Source organism: Euleptes europaea, chromosome 6 (assembly GCF_029931775.1).
Source record: "Euleptes europaea isolate rEulEur1 chromosome 6, rEulEur1.hap1, whole genome shotgun sequence".
Taxonomy (NCBI): domain Eukaryota; kingdom Metazoa; phylum Chordata; class Lepidosauria; order Squamata; family Sphaerodactylidae; genus Euleptes; species Euleptes europaea.
In genome coordinates, this window is record NC_079317.1 from 54,580,291 (window position 1) to 54,607,420 (window position 27,130).

Below are 27,130 nucleotides of genomic sequence, written 5' to 3' on the forward strand. Positions count from 1 at the left end.
TTCACACAACCAAATGCTGACACATAGCTTGACCTTCAGCTACCGTTATAATACATGTTGTATTTTGTAAATTACCATTTGGCAGTCATTGGTATATGGCTGCATTTATCAGAAGCAATAGTGGGAAAAGGATTAGTAGTGCTGCAGCTGAACAAAGAAAAAAATGATAGTTTATCAATTAGAAAATTCTGAGAGGAAATCACATTCTAGCCAAGACTGACAACTGAACAGGAGGGAGTAAAAATCTGCCTCTTTCCCCTGGCACATGCCACGTCTTTGGAAAGAAATGAAGGGCAAGCTCTGTAAATTTCCTTGACACAAATGGAAAGGAAAAAAAAACACACAAAAACCAACAGCACTGAATTCCAGATGGAAACGTGGGAGGTGGGGTAAGATGGAGGCTCTCTTGATAAGGCACCTGCTTCGAATCAATGTGGTGCAAGAAGATCTTAAGTCTCTCTCCCCCAAAGCAGTTGAAAAAACAATGACTCTGGCCAGGTCACAAGGTGGCAGCCAGCCAGCCAGCCAGGGCCTTGGGAATTGCAGACAAGGAGGCTTGGAACTGCTGAGCCATTTCAAATAGCAAAATTTTATCTCACTCTCTGGTACCTGGTATTCAGTAGAGCTCAGCAACAAAAACAAAATTCAGGCTCTCAGTGTCAAAATCCAGGATTTTTTCCCCTACAGATACAAAAGAACAATTGAACAACAATTCCCCTGCTTTTCATAAAAAGCTTCTTAAAAACAAAAACAAAAAAACCCTAGGCAAGGCTGCACAACTGAGACCTACCAAACCAAATGCAACTCCTTCCTCCACCAATGCATTCTTTCCCACCACGGGCTCAGTAAGCCTCTTGATTTTGCTGCTTGCTCAGTACTGTAAAAACATTTGTCAAGCACCTGGGAGGTCTCGATCTATTCAGCTTGGTAAGTTACAGGTAGGGATGGCAGACCATAGCCTGGCATCCCAGGAGCTTTTGGGGTGGGGCAAGGGAAGGACATGACCTCCTGCAACATGTCGATGTCATGTCTGGCACAAAAACTGAACATGATGTCAATGCTTCAGCTGACACTCTGAAAACACTATGGTATTACCATAGAGTTTCAACAGCGTCTGCTGATGTGCTGACATCATGGCTGAGTTTTCAGCTGGACGTAGGATTGCCAGGTCCCTCTTTGCCACCGGCGGGAGATTTTTGGGGCGGAGCCTGAGGAGGGTGGGGTTTGGGGAGGGGAGGGACTTCAATGCCATAGAGTCCAATTGCCAAAGCAGCCATTTTCTCCAGGTGCACTGATCTCTATCGGCTGGAGATCCGTTGTAATAGCAGGAGATCTCCAGCTAGTACCTGGAGTTAGAAACAAACAAAAGTAATCCCCCTTGCTGCAATAAGTGTGGCTTAATACAAAAAATACAGCACAAGGCTCACAACATGCTTAACCCACAATGCAAGAAATGTTTACTTATGATGAACTAATAGTGAACACAAAGAACAAACAAACACAGTGCTGTAAAACAATAAGTCTATGAGAACACACACAACTACTTGTCAAAGAGAATATATACAAAAACAGTTCAACCGTTGACTTCCAATATTAGAAATGGTGCTCCTGTGGAGCGGTCTGTTAACTATGACAAAGCTTCCGCAGTCAGGTAGTAATATCGCTCCAAACCGCAAAACGGTAACTTGAACTGCGTCAACGGCGTAACTTTTCAATGGAGCTGTTTCAAAAGTGCATCCTATTAGGTCCATAAATTACCATATAGCATATATTCAACACAAAAAACAGCGACAATTTGTTGTTGACAAAGGATAGCTGGTCATATAAAGGTCCCCATTCCCTTCAATAGCTTAGGGCAGGGGTCTGCAAACTGTGGCTCCCGAGCCGCATGCGGCTCTTTGGCCCGTTGAGTGTGGCTCTCCGAACTTGGCTGCGGAGCCAGCGCGCCTGAGAGAGAGAGAGAGAGAGAAAGAGAGAGAGAGAGAGAGAGAGAGAGAGAGAGCAGGCGAGTGGGCGCGCTGTCTCTCTCCCCCCCTGCCGTGGAGAATGGCTGGGTCCCCCTTGCCCTCAATGGTTGGGAGGCTAAAGCCTTCCCTCCCCTCTAGCCGCGCGATTGCTGGGCGGGCAGCTTGGCCGTTCCTGGCCCCCCCTCCAGCCTATCAGGTGTTGGGCAGGGTGGGCTTCCTTTGGTAGACCTGGCCTCCGGCTGAGTCCCATTGGGAGGCCATGTCTACCCACTGGCTTTCTTGGCAGTAGACCTGGATTCCGAGGAGGGGAAAAAGTCCCCCTTCAGAGGCCAGGTCTACCAATTGGCTTCTATGGGCCTCCGGAGGCCAGGTCTGCCGCCAAGAAAGCCAATGGGTAGACCTCGCCTCCCAATGGGACTCAGCCGGAGGCCAGGTCTACCAATAGGCTTTTATGGTGGTAGACCAGGCCTCCAGACGAGGACTCCAGACGGGGAGGGGGAAATGGCAGGGACTTACAATTTAATTTTTATCAATAAATAAGATCACTATTAAGTATGATATCAAGTTTTATTCAGTGCACCTATAGTTTAATTAAGACTTAAAACTTTAATTAAAGTTTATTAAATTAATAAACAGTGTACCTACCTATATAGTTTAAGAAATTTGGCTCTCAAAAGAAATCTCAATCGTTGTACTGTTGATATTTGGCTCTTTTGACTAATGAGTTTGCCGACCCCTGGCTTAGGGCCTCATGAAACCTAAATCGGGCTCTGGCCAAGACTGGCCTAAAACCACCACATGCCTAACCTCCTAAAGCATTCTTCTTTGTGCAAAGCCTGATGTTCACAAATTTAAATTTGCAGTAGAAATATGGTGATTTTTTTTGTTGTAACTTGGGTTTTTGGCACTCAAGAGAGGGAGCAGAGGGGCAGGATGTGGCTTTATTCACACAGCCTACATTAGCAAACATAACTTGTCAGTACAGTAAGCCACATTCCAGAAAGTGTCAGAACTATGATATATTTGGTCAAGTCTTTGGGGTGTTTCAAGTGAAAAACGCACGCAAAGTATATATGTGGCTCTGTATTCCTTGAAAGCCAGGGCAAAACCTCATTGTGGGTGTGTGCTTTAGCTGTGGTGTAATTCTCAGAAAAGATATGCCATCTGGGCTTGCCGTATGTCTGTTTATCAGGGTGGGGGGACTTGTAATGACTAGGGTATGCTGTTTGAAGCCCGCTAAGGAGACGGATTGTATACCATAAAACCACAGAACACTGCCTCTGAATGACTGTGCAGATCAACATGTTAAATGATGCATTTCTCGCTTATGTATTTTGGGGAAAATCCTATTTTATTGCCTATATATAAAAACCATCTGGCTCCTTATGTGTTTCTACACATAGTGCCTACTGAAGTAAGGGGAATTGTTCAATAAGGGCTGTCATTATAATTAGCAGAGTATAAATAGTATCAATTGCTATCAAGTGGTAACACTGCATTTCCATCCACAGTCCAAAATCACTCCTCAGTCCTGCCCCGATACCCTGAAAAGCAAGCTTAGCTGGAACTAGGCAAAGACAAGTCTCTTTAACCACCGGCTTCAGACTTCCTCCTAGCAGCTCCTCTGAAAGGGTGGAAGAAGAGGCGGCTGACAGGCTGGCCAAACAGATTGCATTTGTAGTTCTTTTACCTGTGCTTTTAACCTGAAGACCTGCCTGCTTTGCACCTTTGCCTCTCTCCCTCCTTGCCCTGCCCTGCTCCTCCTGTTAATCTTTTCCCCAGAGTCTTATTTCTCAGCTTGAATAGAGATCTGCACGTTCACACTCCAACAGACTATGCCTGATCTGTGCAACGGACACTCTTGAAAGTCAGTGGGTAACAATTGTGAGATCTGGGTCTCTTTGCTAGGGGCTTTACATGTTTAAGCCCTAATTTATTATTTATTTATCTATTATTTAAATTTCTATCCCACCACCCCCAGCCAAAGCCAGGCTCAGGGCGGTAACAACAACAAAATTATATTATTATTATTGTTGTTGTTGTTGTTGTTATTGTATACATATACATTAAAATAGCATCCATTATCATTAAAATAATCTTAAAGGTAAAGGTAGTCCCCTGTGCAAGCACTGGGTCATTCCTGACCCATGGGGTGACATCACATCCCGACGTTTACTAGGCAGACTATGTTTATGGGGTGGTTTGCCATTGCCTAGCCCAGTCGTCTACACTTTACCCCCAGCAAGCTGGGTAATCATTTTACCAACCTCGGAAGGATGGAAGGCTGAGTCAACCTTGAGCTGGCTACTTGAAACCGACTTCCGTCGTAATCATAGGGTTGGAAGGGACCACCAGGGTCATCTAGTCCAACCCCCTGCATAATGCAGGAAACTCACAACTACCTCCCCCCCACACACACCCAGTGACCCCTACTCCATGCCTAAAAGATGGCCAAGATGCCCTCCCTCTCATGAACTGTCCAAGGATAGAATCAGCATTGCTGACAGATGGCCATCTAGCCTCTGCTTAAAAACCTCCAGGGAAGGAGCACTTACCACCTCTCGAGGAAGTCTGTTCCACTGAGGAACCACTCTAGCTGTTAGAAATTTCTTCCTAATGTCAAGACAGAAACTCTTTTGATTTAATTTCAACCCGTTGGTTCTGGTCCGACCCTCTGGGACAACAGAAAACAACTCGGCACTATCCTCCATATGACAGCCCTTCAAGTACTTGAAGATGGTTATCATATCCCCTCTCAGCCTTCTCCTTTTCAGGCTAAACATACACAGCTCCTTCAACCTTTCCTCATAGGGCTTGGTCTCCAGACCCCTCTTTGTTGCCCTCCTCTGGACACGTTCCAGCTTGTCTACATCCTTCTTAAATTGTGGTGCCCAAAACTGAACACAATACTCTAGGTGAGGTCTAACCAGAGAAGAGTAAAGCAATACCATTACTTCGCGTGATCTGGACACTATACTTCTGTTGATGCAGTTCAAGATCGCATTTGCCTTTTTAGCTACCGCATCACACTGCTGACTCATATTCAGTGTTTGGTCTACTAAGACCCCAAGATCCTTTTCGCACACACTACTACTAAGACAAGTCTCCCCCATCCTATAATTATGCATTTGATTTTTTCTATCTAAATGCAGAACTTTACATTTATCTCTGTTGAAATGCATTTTATTGGTTTTAGCCCAATTCTTCAGCCTGTCAAGAACATCCTGTATCCTGGCTCTGTCTTCTACCGTATTTGCTACCCCTCCAAATTTAGAATCATCTGCAAATTTAATAAGCATCCCCTCTATTCCTTCATCCAAATCATTTAAAAAGATATTGAACAACACAGGGCCCAGGACAGATCCCTGAGGCACTCCACTAGTCATTCTTCTCCAAGTGGAAGAGGAACCATTCACAAGCACTCTTTGGGTGCGATTGAATGCAGGTTGTGAGCAGTGGCGCTCAATTAGGAACATAATAGATACTGAGCACATGGCATTCAGACAGAGCCCCCCATAATGCATAATCAGGCGGAGCCAAAAGAAGGAGGGTAGGGAGGCCAGCACATGACACCCGCAGCAACCCTCAATTATAGGCCTAGTGGAAAAGCTTTGTCTTACAGGCCCTGTGGAACTCTTTAAGGTTCCTGCAGGGCCCTGATGTTATTGGGGAGGGAGTTCCACCAGTCCTGAACCAGGCCCGAGAAGGCCCTGGCCCTTGTTGAGGACAGCCACACACTTCTAGGGCCGGTGATGGGGTTGTCAACCTTCAGGTAATAGTTGGAGCTCTCCTGCTATTACAACTTATCTCCAGCCAATACGGATCAGTTCACCTGGAGAAAATGGTTGCTTTTGGCAATTGTAATGTCCTTTCGGGGGTGTACCAGGAGAGGCGGTCCCAAAGATACGAAGGTCCCAGACCATGTATTAAAATGTGATGCCCTATGTGGAGGCATCAGACAGGACAGATGTCAGAGGAGTATTCAGGAGTAGACACGAACTATGGCCCTACTCCACTGTTGCCGCCAGTAATTGGTATTCAGTGGCATACCTCCTTTAAGTCTGGAGGTATCATGGCCAATATCTGCCAATATACTTATTCTCCATGATGGGCCAGAATGATCACAATCTTCCTCTGCAGATAAATTCTACACTTGTCTGCAGAGGGCTTAGGACCACTTCACCGGACGTATAGCTTTAAAAAGAAAAATCAACAATAGCAGCAAAAATTGGTGACTCATCTAAGAAAACTCATTTTGTTTATTCTCTTTCCTTCCTTGCATATCTTCCCTACCACACCACTGTTTTCATTTAGCTAATTATGCCTTGCTTATGGACAGGAATGTAATTTGCTTATGGACAGGAATACAGGCACTCAGGGCTCAGTTTAAGCTAGGTCATGCCAGGTCTCACCCCGGAAATCTGTTTTTGGTGCCAGAGCTCTGCCTCAAACAATGCCATTACAATGCACTTCCACTAGTATCTCTTGCTACCTCCTCATACCAAGCCCAGGAGTGTGCTTCAGTTGCTGATGCCTGGGCCTAGGAACTGAGACTCTCATCATTCCTCTACAGCTGGAGGAAAATGTCTACATAAAGAATACACTTCTCTCTCCACTAAGTCAACATTTGCAACTGAGGGGGCATGGTACTCTCTCTTCTTATTTTTCTTGTTTTTAAACATGTATAGGACATACTAGGCTTTAATCATAGCCACTATGTCAGTCACTACCTAGATTTGTAGAACTTAAACTGGCAGCTACTGTAGTTTAGGAGGGAGAGGAAATGGAAGGAAGGTAGCATTCTTATACTCAAATTATTTTAGTTTGGATTTGAACCCAGATTGGAAAGGGGGCCACAATCACAGTGACACATGCCAAGGGTACATGTGCGGTCACCACACCTGGTAACACCCATGAAAGTGGACAAGAAGTACTTAATAAAGCTGTGAAACAGCAGCAAAAGAAAAGGAAGGCAAGAAAATCCTCAACGAAGCCCTGAAAATCCTCAATGGCATTTTTGTCAATCAACATGTGGCTGGTTCGCACTACAAATGCCTTTTAATTAAAAGAAATCACCACAAATCAGTTCTGAAAAAGATGGGGAAAGCAACATAGGAAAAGAATCTGAAATGCAGTAGGTTGAAAATGGCCTCGAGATTCTAAAAGTAGAATGAACAAAAGATGTCTGCTCCAGACTAAACAAGTTAGTGCAGAAGCAACCCAATACTAGTGTTAGAAACATATTGCATTAGTGACGCCATGAAACAGGAGCTAGATTCTCTGAGAAATTCAGAGCTGCTGCTGAATGTTATTAAAAATTGGTTTCAAGAAGAACACGTGTAATCAAGAAAATCATTGGGAGGCCACACTTGACGCTGGCTCAATGAGTCTACTTCTCAAGAGTTTCTAGAGTTACAAACTCTTCTTTCCCTCAGGGAATCAAGGGACGAAATATATCCTATTGCCAGCCATGGAAAACAGGCCCTCCAGTGGTGGGGGTTGGGCTAGCAGCAGCCTCTTCCTGTCCTATAGGCCAACGGAGTAAGTTCAGTCCAGTCACTTGAAAGGTCCAACACAAAGTCTTTTGGATTTTAGCTAGTTAAGTCTGATAATCGCTCTAAATAATTCCTCTGGGAATAACTGTGCAAATCTAATCCTACCCTGATAACTTCTGCTGCCAACTGCAGATTAACAGTTCTCCATAGTACAAATTAACAGACCAAACTGGAGGGCTTTTAAAGAAGTAGCTCTTGCCCAATCTGAAACCAAAAAGCCCCACTCCCTCTTCTGTTCTACCGCACTATTAGGAATGACACCCAAATCCGAACCTGTGCATCTTCATATGTGTACCTCCCTGGGTCTTTGACATTTTGGCTTGTTATCTCATAGCTGTGAGAGTCCAGGTTGATGGCGCTCTGGGCCCCAGGAGCGAGGAACTCTTGCCATATATCTTCCACTCGGGTTGCTACGTCCAGCAATGGTTGCTTTTTTAGATCTTGGACAGCCAACCAAAACCTTTATGTTGAGAGAGAGGGGAAAAAATGGGAGACGAGAGAAAAAAGATTTATTTATTTAATTCAACTTTTACCCCTCTCCTTTCCCTGTCAAGCAGAGCTCAGGGCTCAGAAATGAGGGTAAACCTGAGGCACCAAGGCAAAGGTTAAGCCTAGTCTTATCTACTACAACTTAAATGAAGTGGCGCTCATCCATTTATGACACATCAGTTAAAATTCTGGACCACTAATATTCAAGCTACATTAAAGGCAAATAAATCAATGTAACACACTAGCACTGAATAATATTTGAAATAACCACCGCATGAAAGGCTTATTATTGACACTTGTTATTAGTGTTTAAATGGCTAAGCAATAATCAGATACGAAAATGGTGTCCTATTTGTATGACTTCATACATTTCTTTAAGGGCTAAATGACATGTGATGCTGGAACTCCAGATGTGAAATTCTACCTTAAAAACAGCTTCTGAGGGATTGCAGATGCACTGGGGTGGGGGTTAACTCTTCCTCCTGCAACTTCCCTGACTTGAAATCTTTTCCTCAGCTGTCTAAAGTTCTGCCAGGGGTGGGGGTGGGTGGGGGGAGTGCAGCAAGGCACAGTACCGGTACCAGTTTTTTTTTCTTACTAGGCCTAAAAGTAGGGGCAGTAGTGACTGGGGAAATGGTGTGGGTGAAGAGTTAACCCCTCCCTTCCTTGGCACTGCAACTGCAGTCCAGATTGGCCCCTACCCTTTTATAGGGCCAAAGAACCTCTATGGAGTCCCATTCACAGAATCCCAGCATCATAGGTATTTGATCCTAAAAATGTTACGTCAGCCTCTATCTCACTTTTGATAGATGTAAAATTCAGTACACATATATCAAACATACACTGCAGCCAACATATGTTTTCCATTTGTATTAGTATCAGACAAAAACAAAGTTGGTTTGGACCTCATGGGAGAAAAATGCCCTTATGCAAGACCGATCAGTTACATCTGCATTTCTGGCTGTTAATAAAAATTGGTTTTCATTTCAGTTGGATCTGAAGAACCATAGATGTGAAAGAATGAAATGGATTCCATTTTGACACTGTTGACATTAGCAAGGCCACTCTGATTACAAGTCTGCTTATGCCCATGATTTACAAGTCCAGGAAAACTTAAAATGAGGTCTTTATCAGAAAAAAATAATGCTATGGGATGTTACTGGAAGACTTATTGACAGTACAGTCCTGAGCAGAGTTACACCCTTTTAAGTCCATTGAAACTAATGGGATTGGAAGGTTGTAACCCTGTTTAGGGATGCACTGTAGCTAGTCTAAATTTGTTGTGTATTCTGAATTAACTGTTGGTAGATACTTACATACACCTACTATGCACAAGATGTTGTTTGTAATTACATGTGCAAGAACAACTTGGACCCTACTATGCCCAGACATGCATATCCAGTTGAGTCAATATATACTGTTAGGAGCTGATAACACCCCAGAGGAACCTCGGATGAGGTCTATTTTTCAATGATGTTATCAGTCTTCAACACCACATATTGATACCACTGGATGTGTGACCCTCAATGCGGCTTTGGCTGTTGCCCTCACATGCATAATTAGGGGCACCCTAAGCTAAACTGTTGTGGGGGGAGCAATTTTCTGACTGTTAAGGAAAAGCTTTGTCAGGAATTTGTATAAAGTGTTAATGACATCCTGTGGGCATTTACAATAAATACAGTTTTCATCTCCCTGGGACAACACTTGGCAGAGATCTTTCAGTCTAACAGAATCATCTTGTTATTTCTGTGCAGGGGCTGGTCCACATATGTGTGTGTGTGTGTGTGTGTGTGTGTGTATACATATACATATATAAGGATATATATATATATACATATATAAGGAGATAGATAGATAGATAGATGAGAATATATATATTCTCATGATGTGTATACATTGTTGAAGAATAATGTATAATTATGTATTCCCATACCCAGGAATCCTCAAACAACTAAAATTCTAACAAGAATGGCCTGCATTTGCAAAGTTTTGTTTTTAGTAGTTAAAATAAAGCATCTACATGCTGCTATTTCCAGTTCTTAACAATCTTTCAGCTTGGAGAGGCATTTAAGCCATCTGTGACAAGCTCTGGTGGGCTGTACCACAGTTGCCTTTCAAAACCTCCTGTAGTTTGATTGACTGTCCAATTCTGGTACTCCTCCTCCAAAGCCATGGCAACCAAAAAGAAAGAGCAAGGAGGATACGCCATTCAACATTGGGAATGCTGCAACGATCCCTCTGTTGAGATCCACAGTTACAGATCAATACAAGTGTTTAAAATCTTTTTTTTAAAAAATCTAGTCTTATTACTTAGCCCAGCCTAAATATGCCATCACAAGCTTTGCTTTCAGGACAGAAATATAGGACAATTAGTGTGCAATCGAATCACTAAATGTGTACCAAAATGAGGATGCTAAAATGAATGGTGGCCTTTCGGAACTACCTTCCCATGATTTTATTTATAGAGGACATGGAATGAAAACTGTGATCGTTCTGGACAGTTTAAGATACGGAAAGCCCTGAGCAAATAGGACAAAGCTGCTCCATTATGACTCAGGACAGGCAGAACAGCCTGAGGAAAAGGACGCATAGCCAGAGGAAAACATTCATCACTGCATTCTCATTCCAGACAGCCCACTGTTGTGACAGGGGCAGGCAGGGCATAATGTAAACCTAAGACAACAGGCACCGCTGTGAGTGAGGATTACAGCTTGCGAGACAAAGAGGAGAGAGACCCGAAATAAACAACTATAAGGACAATGTTTACACAGAATAAACATCATTTTGAGTTTCCTGACAAAAAAAGGAAAGGTGGCTTCTAAGTTTTAATATTTAACATAAGTAAATTCAAGTGTACTAATCAACTAATATGCTGGTTGTTATCCACAACCATCTCCACAAAAGAAGGCCTAGACAAAAATATGTGCTCTGCCTTGTCTTCTGCTTTTGGTCTGTTTCTTTGGAGGGAATTACCTGATTCAGGATTCATTTGCTGCTTATTTTAAGACACATGAAGCAATATAAAACAGAAGTTCAGTGGCATTTTAAAGTCTAACAACATTTATTCCAGCATTATCTTTCATGAGTCAGAGGTAGGGTTGTCAGTTTCTGGTTGGGAAATACCTGGAGATTTTTGGGGCGGAGCCTGAGGAGGTGGGGTTTGGAGAAGGGGAGGGACTTCAATGCCATAGAATCCAATTGCCAAAGCGGCCATTTTCTCCAGGGAAACTGGTCTCCATCGGCTGGAGATCAGTTGTAATAGCAGGAGATCTCCAGCTAGAGGTTGGCAACCCTAGTCAGAGGTCATTTCTTCAGATGCTATGAAGAGGAAATCATTTTCCACGTTTTTATAAGGAAAATTACAGAATGTAGGAGGAGTTGGGGACAAAGAGCCTACACTTAGTGGATCACTCCCTCTTTGGTAGCCAGATGGCCTTACATCAGGGGTCCTCAACGTGATGCCTGTGGGCACCTGGTGTCCGCCAACCCCCTTTCTGGCCCCCACCAAGCGTTTTTAGGATGGTGTCAGATAGGGCTTTTGCCCGGCAAGGTTGGAGATTTGATTGGCTGTGTAGATTTTTCAAAATGTTGCTCTGGGTGCAGCTGCTACCACAGCACAAAGATTTGCACTGTGTTACTGAAGGTAAGCTGTGGCAATCACTTTGTGGCTGGCTCTGCCTCCACCTTTTGTTGCTGTGTCCACCATGCCAGGTCAGAATTCCAAGGGTGAAAACGCATGGTCGCTTTATCCTCCTTTAATCCCTGTTTCAGCCAGGATTCAGCCAGGATCGAACGCATGCGTTTCGCCTAATGTGCGTTCGATCCTGGCTAAAACAGGGATTAAAGGAGGATAAAGTGACCGTGCGTTTTCGCCCCAAATGTGCCTAGAGGCTCAAAAAAGGTCTGGGACCCTGCCTTATATTGTAGCCCTCACAGAGACACTCATGTCATGCAAGCCAGTGGAGCCTAGGGTTGCCAACTGCCAAGTAGCAGGAGATCTCCTGCTAATTCAACTGATCTCCAGCTGATAGGGATCAGATCACCTGGAGAAAAATGGCTGCTTTGGCAATTGAACTCTAAGGCATTGAAGTCCCTCCCCTCCCCAAACCCCGCCCTCTTTAGGCTCTGCCCCAAAATCTCCCACCGGTTGCAAAGAGGGGCCTGGCAACCCCTAGTGGAGCCACTAGTGAGTATATTAATAAAAAGTGAATCAGGATGATGCAGAACCTAGTTTGACTTAACATCACTCCCTTATATAACCACAAGTTCATGTCTCCTCAAGATTACTATGCAGGGAATGATACCCCTTTTATTTATATTTTTAGACAGATGTTTATATTTTTAGTCTGCTACTACCAAAATAATACGCCTTGTGGCACCTTAAATAACAATGCATTTATCATGACAATAGTTTCCATAAGCTACAGCAGAAAAGGGGTCTCTAGCTCACAAAAGCTTTAGACTCAGTTAAAGAATACCAGTGAGCAGAATCCTACTTTAGTCTATGTAATGGGGCCTACTCCAGGGAAAATGATCTTAGGATTGTACTGTAAATGTAGTCTTTAAGAAGTCACAAGCCTATTTGTACTTCTTGAAAGCACACCTATCAAAAGAAATTTTTATACCAAACTATATTTTCAAATGATGAGATCTCTAAAATGACCCATTATATATAAAGTTATAACACATATGGATTGTTTCCTCAAAAAAAATGTACTGACTGTCTGCGCATTTCTGAGCATGACTCTAAGTGCTGGTTTTGATCTGGAAAGCCATTAATGACTTGGGATCATGGGACTTGAGGCCACCTGCTTACGTATGAAACTGCCTGATCTGAGGCTCTGATTCAGGTCCCCACTCGATACCATCTGAGATCCAGCAGTTGTAATGGCAGAGAAGACCCTTTCAGAGATGGTACTCCAGCTATGGAATACCCAGACAGATGCATGAGGCACCATTAACTTCATTTAGAAGAAGAAGAGTTGGTTTATATATGCTGACTTTCTCTACCACTTATTTAGACAATATTAGGCCTCTAAATTTTATCCAGGGCTTTTATGCATAGATTTGCATTGTGCTACTCGATTCTACCTGGCTTCCTCTGCTTTTATGATTTGTGAGTGTGTTTTTTTTAATTCTGTTGCTGAATTTTATGTTTGTGCTTTTACTTGTTATAATTTTGATTTCACTGCATGCTGCATTGTAGACTTTCAGCTGGAAAAGAGGCCTATAAATATTCTAAATAAATAATGAAAAATGTATTTATTGCATACTGAACTTGGACCCTAGGACTGGAAGAGTTTGTAGAGAAATAAATCACATATATCCCATATACAATGGGCATGACCCAGCCACAATTAAGCAGGTTTAACAGAGAACAAAGTATGTGCTTAGCATTCTCCCACTGAAATCAAGGGCTTAACTTCTGCTGTCCCATGACCATTACATTTTTACGAACATCTGAGCACAAGGAATCACTCGGTAACTGCCAACTGCTAGGGATGCTGTGAATGTCACCAAAAGTACATTTGACAGACAAATGTATAATGTTCGAGGATGTCAAGAACAAGAAGAGTTGGTTTTTATACCTCGCTTTTCTCTACTGAAAGGAATCTCACAGTGCATTCCTAAGGAGAATTACTCTAGTCTAAGCCCATTCATTTCAGTGGGCTCAGACTGGAGTAATTCTCCTTAGGAATGCACTGTCAAAGTGGCTTACAAATTCCTTCCCTTAGCCCCCCCCCCCCCAAACAGGCACCCTTACCCCCCCCCCCAACAGGCACCTTGTGAGGTAGGTGAGGATGAGAGAGTTCTGAGAGAATTGTGACTAACCCAAGGTCACCCAACAGGCTGCATGTGGAGGAGTGGGGAACCTAATCTGGTTCTCCAGATTAGAGTCCGCCGCTCTTAACCACTACACCATGCTGGCTCTCCTGAGATGCAAGCTGATCACTTGATTGGCTCATACCAAACAGCAGCAAACACCTGCTGAACTTGTTTTATTTGGGTTTTTGCAATTCTGTGTGTATGCAAAGGCACTGCTGATTCAAACTGATCGACAGCCATTGGCGTCACTAAAGATTACTTAGGTGAACACTGAAGGGTACGATTTCACTGAAGCGCGGCATTTATTTATGACTGATTTATATGATTTGTGAATGATCTAATTGTATATTTAAACAATTGCCTGCTGAGTGGAGCAGTTACACAGAAAGGATGAGGGAAGGTAGTAGCACTCAATTAGGCTATGTCTGAGCGTGTGTGAATGAAAAGCCTGTTGTGCTACACTACTTGGTTAGGAAGGAATATGGTAAAGGAATAAAGAGAAACTAATTGCTGAACACCGGCAAACATAATGAAGACATACTAAACCGAACTGTCAAGAAAATAGATCCCTGTTTGTGACCAGCAAAGAGGACATCAGCTGAACTGACAGGTCCTTGAGCGTACCTCCCAACTGCCTGGGACGAAAATGTCTTGTCCTTTTAAAAGAGGCTTACCAGGTGAGGTACTTTCATGCCATGAAAAGCTACAGCTGCCCAGTTCCACACAGTAAAGGAACAGGACATTTACTGCCAAATGGCACTTTCTACCTGCTGGCAACCCTACTCACTAGGACTGGGGAATTAATATAGCAATTAGTCCTTACAAATAAACCATAAACTTATAAAAGGTTTGCTTTTGTCCTTCCAAATAATATGAAAGAGAACCTATTGCACTTTGTTTGACCTGGGACAGCAATATATGAAAGGAGCAAAGTGAAATTTATGTATATATTATTCCCCTTTCTTCTTACAAAGTGTTTAGAATAACTTACCATTGTGTTTCCGAAGGGCCGTCCCATCCTCACAAGCCTACAGGGCCAAACCTGCTCAACCTCAGACCCTTATCCATTTGTGAATAGTTTGGCCCTACTGAGAGCAGGGACATTTTCATAAATGATACTACAAATGCCACGTTGGCGTAGAATATCTAACTTCTAGGTATTATTCATGTGATAAGAGAGAAAGCCTTAAAAAAAAAAAAAGCAAATGCTTCTTTATTCAGTTCACAGATGCAAAAATGTCCCCATGACCTTTTGTGTATCTATAAATATATCTGCAACAAATGAAAGCATCATTCAGAGCATTCCCTGTGTGCACTGAGAGATCAATTTGCTCCAGAATGGAGAAAAGCTGAGATCCCAGACTACCAAAGTGTTCTATCCAGAGCTTATTTATACAATATGGTTCATGGCTTTGCATCTGATGTTTCCCCTAAAGGCTGAAAACAAAGCTTGCACAGCATTATCATGTCTCTGGTAAGGAGGAGGGCAAGCATAACTGCAAAGAAATTCTGAGAGACATGTACTTTTCCTATATTATTTCCAGTGCTACCGTACATACTCCACCGTCACTTGTGAACACAAGTGAATTACAACAGTTCTGCAAACAGTAATTTAGCGCAACACCGCTAGTATCCTGCAGCCTTCCAAGTGTCCGTGGGATAGGATACTCCTCTCTCCATTATTATACAAACAAAGGCCCAGAGAAGTCTTCAAGATGTTCTGAACTGAATTTAGCTCAGATATGCACCTATAGAGCAACTGCACCCTCTAGTGGTCAAGAGATCACAGACACCCCTACTGAAGTCAAAGTAATCCCAGCTTCTTGAAACTTCTGCCCTCTTTAGTATTACACGCTAAAGGCTATCAAACCAGGAGCTACTAGGACACATCAGCTTCTTCTGGTGTCATTACTAACATTAGAATAACAGCATGTTGTGCTCTATGGCATTTAAGTCCCTCCCCTCCCCAAACCCCACCCTCTTCTGGCTCCATCCCCAAAATATCCAGGTATTTCCCAGTCCAGAGGTGGCCACCCTATATATTGCATTAGGTAGGGTGACTGCCTGGCCTTCTGCTCTCACCAAACCTCACAGCAAGCTGATCCCTGCTTCTTATCTACCATACTGTGAGCAGAATGAAGATGTGCAAACTTTGGTGTCCCTCAGCTGCAGAATAGAAAATGAATGCTAAATCTGGGTCCTGGAGTGTTGTCAGTGGCAGGTGCTGCAGTGGTCTAGCATGCTGAGGAATGGAAGGAAGTGGAATCCAGTAATTCAACTATCTTAAATTAAGTAAATGATAATTCTAATAAAGACCAGGAAATTCCTTTGTCTTCCTGACTTTCATTTGTACAAATCTTTTCTGACACTAGCTCTTAAATCCTCCCCCTTTGTACTTCCCAATTTCTTCTTTCTTCCACATTCACACATGCTTTGTTTCAAGGTTAAGAACTATCTTGCTCCTATGCTGCTTTGTTGGTTTAAAAAAGGTAATTCTAATTGTGACATTTTACTGATTTCTCTGGTGGGATTCACTATGCAAAAACTCTGACAGAAGCAGAAACTAGAGACAGCTGGTGTGATTTCCCCCCAGGCCTGGCCTTAGGCACTTTGTGACCAGAGGCAAAATACTGAAATAGCTTCTCCCTTCCACAAGTTTCTGGACTTACTAGACCAATCATAGTTCTTCTGGTCCTAGGGGCTGTTGAGTTTTGAGGAGACCTTCTTTCACCTAGTGCAAGTGTATCCCCCAGCCTTTTGCTAAATTCTTCCCCTAACCTCTGCTTTTCTCAGTATCATCTGGGGTTTTATGAGCACAGCTGCTTCTGACCTAGATCCATCTTAACTGGGTCCTGGGTTCAGTAGTTTGGATGCCAGCACTCTCAAGTTCTGCTAATATTAGGCTTGCCAACATCCAGGCGGGGGCTGGAGTTCTCCCAGAATTACAGCTCTCCTGGAATTACTCCAGACTAGAGAGATCAGTCACTTCCACTGAAGTTCCTTCATACAAATATATGTTACCATGCAGGATTATATTTAGAAGAGTGACTGCACTCTCCTTTACTAGATGTCCTCCAGCCAACAGTGCTTATAAAAGCTTTAGAACGGGTTCAGAAACACAAAACAGGGACATTTCTCTGTTCATGTGGTATAGTAGTTTCCTTACAAGATTCACAATGTGCATTTGCCACCTCAGCCATTCCATGATGGCTTCCCATTATCCCACCCCCACGCCCCTGGTCCATGGCCATTAGAACATTTGCATCATGTTCCTGAGGAAGGAAGGCTCCAGTATCAGCTGTCCACAGAGTTCTGATTCCAAAGGATCCGAAAGGGTGGGGACTACCTTGCAGCCTGTTTCTGTGAGTCTTCTTTCTCAGTATTGACCTATGACCTTTCAGAAGCTTTCAGTGATTTATGGGATACGTTCTCCAGAACTCCAGAGTAATCAAAAATATAAACAACATATTTTAAATTGTTCAACGCAATTAATGGTTACAAACATCAACACTCATGGCAAGTAATCTTGGCAGACATCATGTCACCAGCTATGAACATGGTCCAGCCTCAGCCTGAGGTAATGAAGGGAGCTAACTAGGTGCTAAAACTGGTGAATCAGATTGTCTCGTAATTACTGCAATCATCATGTGACCCATCCTGGAATATATAAAGCAACCTTTTGAAACTATTGGCTTCAATCCAAATCCTATTAACATGTCTTTAACAAGGACAGTGGCAAAGACCTTAGTGGCTGAATTTAAGCTAGCTTTTTGGCCCAGACTAGCATAAACGTTATCTAATTTACAGTTACTCTGCACAATAAACTAATTCTCATATTCCTCACTCAGTTGTTACCCCTTTTCTTCTGCATCACAGCCATTACCTTTGCAGCATAAAATCCATAGTATGTTTGAAGGGCCTTTACCTGAGGTTTTCAGAACTGAATTCTGATTCCAAAAATCGAAGAAACTGGTCACGCCCCACTGGATCTTTCAACACTTCATCTATGGAGAATGCCCATCTTTTGACACGGTGCTGAGAAGGTTCTTTGCTGTTAAAAGAAGAGAATAAAACAAATGCTATTGCCAAGTTGCCACACAATTTTTTTCCCCATGGTAATTTAAATTCAGAAAGTCTACCAGTAAGCAGTTAAAATTTAAATTAAACTGGGAAAACTACATGTCCTTTTGAATTCAGAGAGCAGAGAAAAGAAAAGCCAGTATGCAAAAAAGGTGATTTGTTGCCATCAATAATTCACAATGTAAACTAGGTGGGGTTTATGGGTACAAAGTGAGTTGCAAAGGGGGATATCCTGTACCATGTTTGATAATGCTGGATTTATGACTCACAACTATGAATGGACCTGTATGGTTGTCTTTGTCTAATCAAATGTTTCTCAGTGGTTTATATCCGACTGAGAGGTTTTCAAAGTTCATGAGAAACCTATTGACTTTAGAACATTAGCCTCTAGGTTTCTGCCACATATTTTCAGCAGCAAATTAGTTTTTAAAAACCAAACAAGGTCTAGATAATCAGCACTAACAAGTGATAGAAAGGGAAAGCTAAATCTGCTAAAAGGGGTCTTTTCTATGTAATTGAGTTTAATGCCAAGAAATATACTCCATAGTGCAAGACAGCATATTTCCATACCTAACATTTGGTACAGATATGTTATAGTTTCTTCCTAATGGTTATAGCAAAGTGAAGAGGTTTGGGGTTGGATCCAAAAAATCACAAGAAGAAAGAAGTGCTTTTCTTAAAATGTTTGTGCTGGAATTCCCACAGGGCTATAGGTATGTGCTGCAGCAGTTTATATATTTCTTTCTTGGGCAAGGGAATAGGCAAGCTGTTGTGCAATGTTTTGCACAAGAAGTAGTTCAAATCTGCATTTAGTTTTTATGTTATACCTCAAAGAATAAAACAACAGGTCCATAAGTGGAAATTGCCTTCCACATATGAAAGCACACCTTTTGATCATGTCTTTTCACTGGCTTTCTGGTTGCAAATTAATATATGTAAATAATATAATATAAAAATATAATTCATGTTATTATAAATTACATAAATAGATCAGAGCAAGAATCCAATAGCACCTTAAAGACTAACAAAATTTCTGACAGAGTATCAGCTTTTGTGAGTCACAGCTGCAACTCATGAAAGCTGATACCCTGCCAGAAATTTTGTTAGTCTTTAAGGTGCTACTGGACTCTTGCTTTTTTCTACTGCTACAGACACACTAACACGGCTACCCATCATGATCTATAAATAGATCGATGATGGATATGTGTGTGTCTTTGCATTGCATAGCAATAAGACAGTTGAGAAAAGTGGATTCCTATGAAAAGTGTTCACTTCTCACCTTATTTCTAAGTCCCAAAACGTGGTGTCATCACTTATCCAGGGATTGGAAGGTTCAGCAGGAGTTATAAAAGGATCATACTCAATGTATTGATCCGAGTAAGTAATTAAACTATAACAGGAAAAATAAAGATACACAGATATAAGAACAACCATATTCACAAATGCTTTAAAGATGCTCTATTTTGATAGATTTTTGAAAACAATATATTCATTATACTGCTGATGGACAAAAAAGAGATTGGACTAAAGGTTGGTTTCAGCAGTCAATTTGTAATTCCATATTGCCCATGACGGAATGGAAATGTAACAAATAAAATCACACAACATAATATTTGTAATGACAAATCCGATTCATTTCTTCATAATGATGATTAGGTCAATTATGCCGCCAAAACTGATACAACTCACTGAGCATTGTTAAGCAATTTTAAGTCCAATTGATTGCAAAGGGAAAGTTAAGCACGTACATAATTCTCTCTAACCAGATCAATGGGATTTTATCAGTTTGCCCGCAGTACTCTGTTCTTTGGGCCTGCTTTATCGCAGATGCGAGCAGCAGGCATTTGGGACGAAGATTGTTGGGATGTACTTCCAACATTAGGGAACTCAACACTATCAGGTATTCATCTGGTTCCTTCACACCTGGCCTTCTGGTGGAATGTGGAGCCAGTTTCTTTCAGAAGGCTGATTGGTTGAGTTACTGATGGTACTGATTTTGTTGCTGTTGCTGTCTCTGCTATTGATTTTTTAGCTTTGTTGGTCGTATTGTTTCCATTGTTTCTATAAATGGCTGCTATTTCTGGGTATTAGGGTTACTGCTGGTTTGATGTTTATTTTACTGTATGATTTTGTTAATGAATCACGTTTTATTGTTAAACTGTTGTAGGTTGGATTTTATGGAATTATATTTTATTGTTTGTACTGCATCTTGTATTCTGACTTGCTGTACTCTGCCTAGAGGAACTTGAACAAAAGGCAGGAAATAAATTACCCACACAAATAAATCATCATGCAAGATAGGTTTGTGTCCATTGTTTCCTCAACTCTCCCTCAAAACAATAGCATTAATATGATTTTCCATTTTAGTCTCATTCCCTGATTTTGCATATGCTTAATTTTGTGCACTTTGTCTAGTAGTTATATGTCCATCATTTGGTCTCCTTACTCAGGGTTTCCTTTTCCAGATCTTCTATCAGGGTGCAACTTGTTTTCCACATTTGTACTATGTGTAGAAATGCATTTTTCTTTGGAGGTTTGAACTGAGCAAAATCTTCACCTTGAGTTTTAAAAAATTCTTCTCTCTCTTCGCAGAGAACAGGCGGTGTGTGTGGGGGGGAATTCAATTCAATTGCTTCCCAGCCTCCCTCAGCCACCCTTTTAGAAATACTAATAGATCTAGCAAGTCAATAGATCTACAGTCAAGCTCCACCCCCACCCCCCGGACAGGAGGTAATATCTAGTAGGAAACAGAGATTTGGAGGACTTAAGGTACAAGGAATACTTCAGGAAAATTTTCCTGGAAACTTCAGGAAAAGCTTCTTTGTCCAGTGGGAGGAGAAATAGAGATGATATAACTCCTGGGAGCAAGGAGGAGGGTTTTATTGAAGCAGACAGAACTCTTACTTGAGGTCTGTAGGAGGCTGCCATTGCCATATATTGGCAGAAGCTTCCAGGTAAAGAGAAGCCTTTAGAACAACTGTAATCTTTTAAGCTAAAGAGCCTGCCTGAGGTTGACATCTGCTATGACATATACAGAGGACGGGACAAAGGAATAGCATTTTACCCTTTTCTTTTGAATCCCTTGCTCAATCTGGTGCTGTGCTGAGAGTATGCTTGTAGCTTTTAATACAGGTAGAGGTTTTCTGTACTACATTAGACCTCCATCATTCCAGGCACACTAGTTTAAAAAGGAGTGCCAGTGAGACGAGAGCAGTCAATTTGCAAGTGGCTACTACCCCAGTGGCACACAAAGCAGTAAGCTGTCCCCATGGTAATCAGAAGCTGAATAGTGGGAAACACAGAGGCAAGGCCTCAGAACAGGACAAGGAAGCTGGGAGCCCTGGACCTCTCAGTCAGCAATTCTTACAAAGGCCAGGGGGTAACAGCAGTTGAACAGAGAGAGGTGTTGGGAAAACCAAATGGGAGGCACAAGCCAGGTAGAGACCTTGGGCAGCCATTGGGGCTCAGATGCCTTGAAGGGCATGGAAGAATAGGCCTTCAGGTCAGAGCACGACTGTTTCGCCACATACTGGATCATGCAAACTATAATAACCCTCTGCAAACATTACACTGAATACTGGTAGAGAGTGCAATATGGTTCCTGCTGGCCCTACCTCCTTACAATTGCATCTTCAGCTGAACATCCACAGGGAGCTCTAAGAGTGCACAAGCGTACACTCAGGCTCCTCCACATGACTGGCAATGCTGCAGATCGCTTGGATGACCCAATGCACATACACTTGTATGCACAGGGATATTGGGGATGGAGGCCAATGGTTGCAGTACCATTCCCCCTATATGTGTACAGTGTTATATGCTTTTAGACATCTGCACAGGGTTCATATCTTCTCATATATTGATTAAAATAAATTATTCCACTTTTTAAAACTTGGTTGATTTTGTGTGTGTGTGTGATAAGTGCCGTCAAGTCGCTTCCGACTCATGGCAACCCTATGAAAGTCCTCCAAAATGTCCTATCTTTGACAGCCTTGCTCAGATCCTGCTTTGGCACTTTCTCTTTTAACTTTCAGCAGTAGTCGTTTCAAATCTTCACTATTTTCTGCCAATACTGTAGTGTCATCAGCATCTCTCAAATTATTAATGTTCCTCCCTCCAATTTTCACTCCACCTTCATCTAAATCTAATCCAGCTTTCCTAATTGATTTTACATTGGTTGATTTTACATTGACATTATAGCACTTAGGTATGACACACCACCTGGGAAATGTATATCAGCATTTCATTCTTGATGACATGAGCCATTAATTTAATCCCAACCTGGATAGCCCAGGCTAACCTGACCTTGTCAGATCTCAGAAGCTAAGCAGGGTTGACCCTGGCAAGTATTTGGATGGGAGAACTCCAAGGAATATTAGGGTTGTGACATGGAGGCAGGCAATGGCAAACCACCTCTGAAGGTCTCTTTTGTTGAAAACCCTACCAGGGGTCACCATAAGTCAGCTGTGACTTGACAGAAAAACAAACAAACAAACCATGTACATATGGTACTATGAATGCTTGAGATCTGCTGATTGTCAAATGTTAACAGTTCTGATAAATGAGATGAACATCTGAAAACAGGGAGATACAACATTGAATATTAAAGTCACCTGAGTGTAGTTTTCTAGCATTCACACTTAAATGCTGACATTTACAAAAAAAAATTGGACATCCATCGTAACATATGCACAGAATATTTTTCTACACTAGCTCTATAGCTCTAGTTGTTATATTGTGCACAAATCTTAACTATGAAGGATAATCATGGCTCATGAAGCTGTCTAATTGCTCACTTTCAATTGTCATTGTCAGGGCTAAACCATTGTTCCTACATTGCTTGTGGTAAGAACATCTTTTCTCCAGAGACCAGCACTGAAAAGTTGCTGTTCTATCACAAGACATTAGAATCACAATGCTTTAGAATCAGTGCAGGTTCCAATAGAGCCTCGGGATCCTGAGTCCCTCCCTGTCTTATCTCATTCCGTTAATTACATTTCATGACTGCTGAGAGGGAAGAGGGAAAAGTATTTGCTTTTAGAGATCAGCAGCAGTACAAGCGATACAAGCGATGGGAAGAACAAGTAGAGGTTAAAAATCAGTTGGGTACTGTTGTCTGTGAAACTCACAGGTTTGCTGTCCTGCATCTCTGCTGAACAGTAAACTTCTGCACTCTAAACAGAGGGCTGTTTCCTTTTTTCTTTTTTTCTTTTAAAGCTGATGCAATAAATTTGACAATTCAAGTTTACTTCTAAGAACATTTCTACATAAACAGTACTCTACTCAGAGCCTGTGATTGCAAAATGGAAGGGGCAGGAGAATTTCTAGGTTTTTTTTTTCCATGTATGATTCCAGCCAAACTTTCCAGGTCCTTGCCCATGAATGATGCCTGTACCTTTCAATTAATGTTTTTATTTTTCTTTCTTTCAGTTACATGCTCCTTTTTGACCAAAGGGTTCTCAAAGCAGCTGACAATAGTTAAAACAACAACAACAACAAAATCAATTTCAAAACCACACAATAGTTTTCAACATATCCAGCAGCAGAAACAGAAGACCAACAGCATAGAATTCACAAGGCCAAGGAGAGCACAATAATCTTAGTTACCTTTCTAAGAGAGAGAACAACACAGAACTAGACAAAGCACTATTTCTAGTGAGTGACAACCTTGCCTTCAATGGTAGTGGCACCTGGAGTATGGACTCTGCTAGATCACAGTTTCTGGATAACTTCTTATGGGAAGAATTGCACTTCTCCTATTAGTTGAAGCAGAACCTTCAATGTACAGTAGGATATGCCAACTAAGTACAGCAAATAACTGAAAATTCAGATGGTACTTTAGATTGCATTGTCACTCTATCATTGTGACAGCTGAATTAGCATGTAATTCACAAGATGGTCTTCTTGTCATCAGTCTTAAAATCAAAATCTGTAGCCTGTACCTTAGGGATTCTCCTTGTTCTTTGAAAGCAGGGGGAAGAGAATTTGCAGTGCAGGACAAAGTGCTAGAACCTATTAGACAGATCATTGTAGGATGTAAGGGGGAGATCATAAGCAAGGATCTCTACAAGTTTACTGGAAAGATTTAGCAACTTGGGCAGCATCCTTTGTAGCTCTGGAGCAGAAGACAGCATTTTTTTTTAATAGAGCAGAAGATGGTAATGACAGAACTATGGTTACCTTTTGTTCCACTATCATCTCTGGTAAACAGATTTTATAGGTTATTGAAGTACTGGAAAATGGTAAAACCTGCCCCTACCTACCCTGCAAAATCTTATCAGTTAAGTACCCATTTAATGGGCCCAGCTCTCCCCAAATAATCCTGGGAATTGTTTTTGGAGAAGGTGCTGAGAATTCTCAGTTGCCTCTTGGAGAGAATAACAGTTCCCAGTTGCTGTGGAGAGGGACTGGCCAGCTTAAAATGTTAATATAGACACCACAGGCAACAATTCTTTTATCATACCACTGCCAATATATTTATCTTCAACTAAAGCAACAGAACAGCTGCTAAGCATGATATTTTGCATAGCTTTTGTAATTCAAGACACACACAACTAGTGCAATTAGGACGGTGTTATCATTTACTTACACTGCATCTTGCTCTTCTATCCCTTCTCCTTGCTTTAATTCTGTCTGTACACTTTTCTACCGCCTTTTTTGCCATTTTGTTTCCCCCCCCCCCGTATGTTTAAAACTGCCATGTTACTTAGGCAACACAGGGATGCTTCCTTGTCTTCTAGGCCACAGCAAATACGATAAGACTTGGAGTCATCCTATTATTATGTCAACAACAAGGAGACTCTTCCTACAGTCCAGTACTGAACTTGAACCCCCCCTCCAATGTCTCATGGCATTTTGTCCACAACCAAGCCCCCCCCCAGTCTCAGTTGGAGAGGCTTAGAAGAGGCTGCTGGTGTGAAGGATCTGTTTCTCTGAGCACCCTTGCACACATTGTTTGCAGGATACAAGCATCTGTAATAACAAGCAGCATAATAAAAATGTAACTCAGGGATCTTACCTTTCTGCTACTTTAGACATTTTTAAACAGTGTCTGTCTATTTGCACATTCAGAAATGTTATCTGATGAAGAAAAAAAATGGTTAAAAATGGTTAAAGGCACAAATATATATCACAGCTTATGTCATCTTGTGTTTCAAATGACCTATTTTGATATTTATATACAGAGAAAGCTGAGTTGCAGCTGACTCATGGCGACCCCAGAGCCATGGGACATTCCAGGCAAGAGACAAGCAGTGGTGATTTGCCATTGCCTTCCTCCACATAGCAGCCCTTGTCTTCCTTGGTAGTCTCTCATCCAAGTACTGACCCATGACCAATCCTGCTTAACTCCCAAGCTCTGATGAGCCCAGGCTTAGCTGGATACTTATATAAGCTAACTCTTTTTCAAACCTTTGGGATACTTTATTTACATTTGGAGCTCCAAGTGAGTAGGGGCGTCCCCATCCACTCTACTCTTAGAGACACTCTGAATGAAATTAATTGGGAAAACAATGACCTACACATGCTATGAGCTTTTGGACCAGGCTGGTCATATGGTATTTGAGTGTCACTGAAATAAATGAAATTGTTTTTCAGGCACATGTATTTAGGCTCTGGCTTCTCCTTGGTGGTGGAAAGTGCCATCGAGTCACAGCTGACTTATGGCGACCCTATAAAGTTTTCAAGACAAGAGAGGTGGTTTGTCACTGCCTGCCTCCACATGGGCTGAAAGAATTCTGAGAGAACTGTGATTGGCCCAAGGCCACCCAGCAGGCTTCATGTGAACGAGTGGGAAATTGAACCTGGTTCTCCAGATTAGAGTCCGCTGCTATTAACTACTACACCGTGCTGGCTCTCCTTAGGGATGTACATTCAAGGAAAAAAATGAAACAAACTTATTTATTTATTCTATTTTTATCCCGCCCTTTCCTGATCGAAGTCTGACTCAGAGTGGCTCACAACTAGGATAGCAATATCAATAGTTTCGTAACTAAGATACAATACATCATAATAACACACTAAAACTTATAGTTAAAACCTATTGTTTACAATCTTAAAAATTTTAACAGTCTAAAACCCGGAAAAGTCCAGATGGTACCTTTTATGCTAATACTGGTGACAGGGCAACCAGTTGGGAAAGCAGAATTAGGCAGGAGTAGGGAAGGGATAGGGAGGCCAGCTAAGATGGAAATTGTTGCTGCCCTCGACCAAAGGCCTGGCGGAACATCTCAGTCTTGCAGGCCCTGCGGAACTGAGCTAAGTCCCACAGGGCCCGGGGCTCCATTTGTTATTGTCATTATTGTAAGAAAAAAGTTTATAACATGCTTAATGCTCTCACGGACATCAGCGGGACTTAAGTGCTTCATGTGGGTGAACTGCATCCCATAGTTGCTCTCTACAGACAAATTATCTTGTTCCACCAAAACAATCAGAGCAGTTTCAAATAGGGTTGCCAACCTCCAGGTGTTAGACAGAGATCTCCTGGGATTACAACTGATTTCCAGGTGACAGAGATAAGTTCACCTGGAGAAAATCGCTGCTTTGGAAGGTATGGCATTATAGCCCATTAAAGTCCCTCCCCTCCCCAAACCCATTCCTCTGCAGGCTCCGCCCTTCAAATCTCCAGGTATTTCCCAACCCACAGCAGGCAACCCTAGTTTCAAAGCAGATTACTCACTTGTTTTCGAACATCTTCTTTAGTTGTTTTTCGAACTGGCTGGGAGGGCATATGTACAGGGCTTTGTGACTGAGAATCTTCTGTAACACCATATACGGACTGTGAACAACAGGTAGAATATTACAGTAGTACATGAACTATTTGATTACTGTTTCAAATGCTGGAATTGTTTACTAATTCTTTCCTCTCTTCTCTACCCTATCAACATTTAGATAGCAAGTATCTCAGAGCAGACATTATTATTTACAATGATGATACTATATCAGTGCTGAGTAATCATAATGCACACAAATATGGAACACACCGATATGACTTGGTCCTCTTGCCTTGTTTGCGAATTTGCACAAGTAAGGCCTCTGAGGCACCTAGCTCATACATTACATTCTCTGCTTCGCCTGATAGAGGGAAAGAGGAGAGGAAACATGTCCATCTCGCCCAGTGAAAAGGAACATTAACAATTTGAGATATGCTGATGATACCACATTACTGGCAGAAAATAGCGAAGACTTGAAATGACTACTGGTGAAAGTTAAAGCAAA

The 27,130-nt window shown here is 42.0% G+C and overlaps 1 protein-coding gene across 1 annotated transcript in view; it reads right to left on the reverse strand.

Annotated features, from left to right (window-relative positions):
• The window catches only part of RGS6 (regulator of G protein signaling 6), a 242,709-nt gene that overhangs the window by 13,720 nt on the left and 201,859 nt on the right, over window positions 1-27,130 (reverse strand). Inside the window, exons 10-14 of the mRNA XM_056852259.1 lie at window positions 26,592-26,690; window positions 24,933-24,994; window positions 19,197-19,307; window positions 17,763-17,888; window positions 7,796-7,982 (exon numbers count right to left, since the gene is read on the reverse strand). Of these exons, the coding sequence (XP_056708237.1) occupies window positions 7,796-7,982; window positions 17,763-17,888; window positions 19,197-19,307; window positions 24,933-24,994; window positions 26,592-26,690 (585 nt within the window). The remainder of the gene's footprint in view (window positions 1-7,795; window positions 7,983-17,762; window positions 17,889-19,196; window positions 19,308-24,932; window positions 24,995-26,591; window positions 26,691-27,130) is intronic.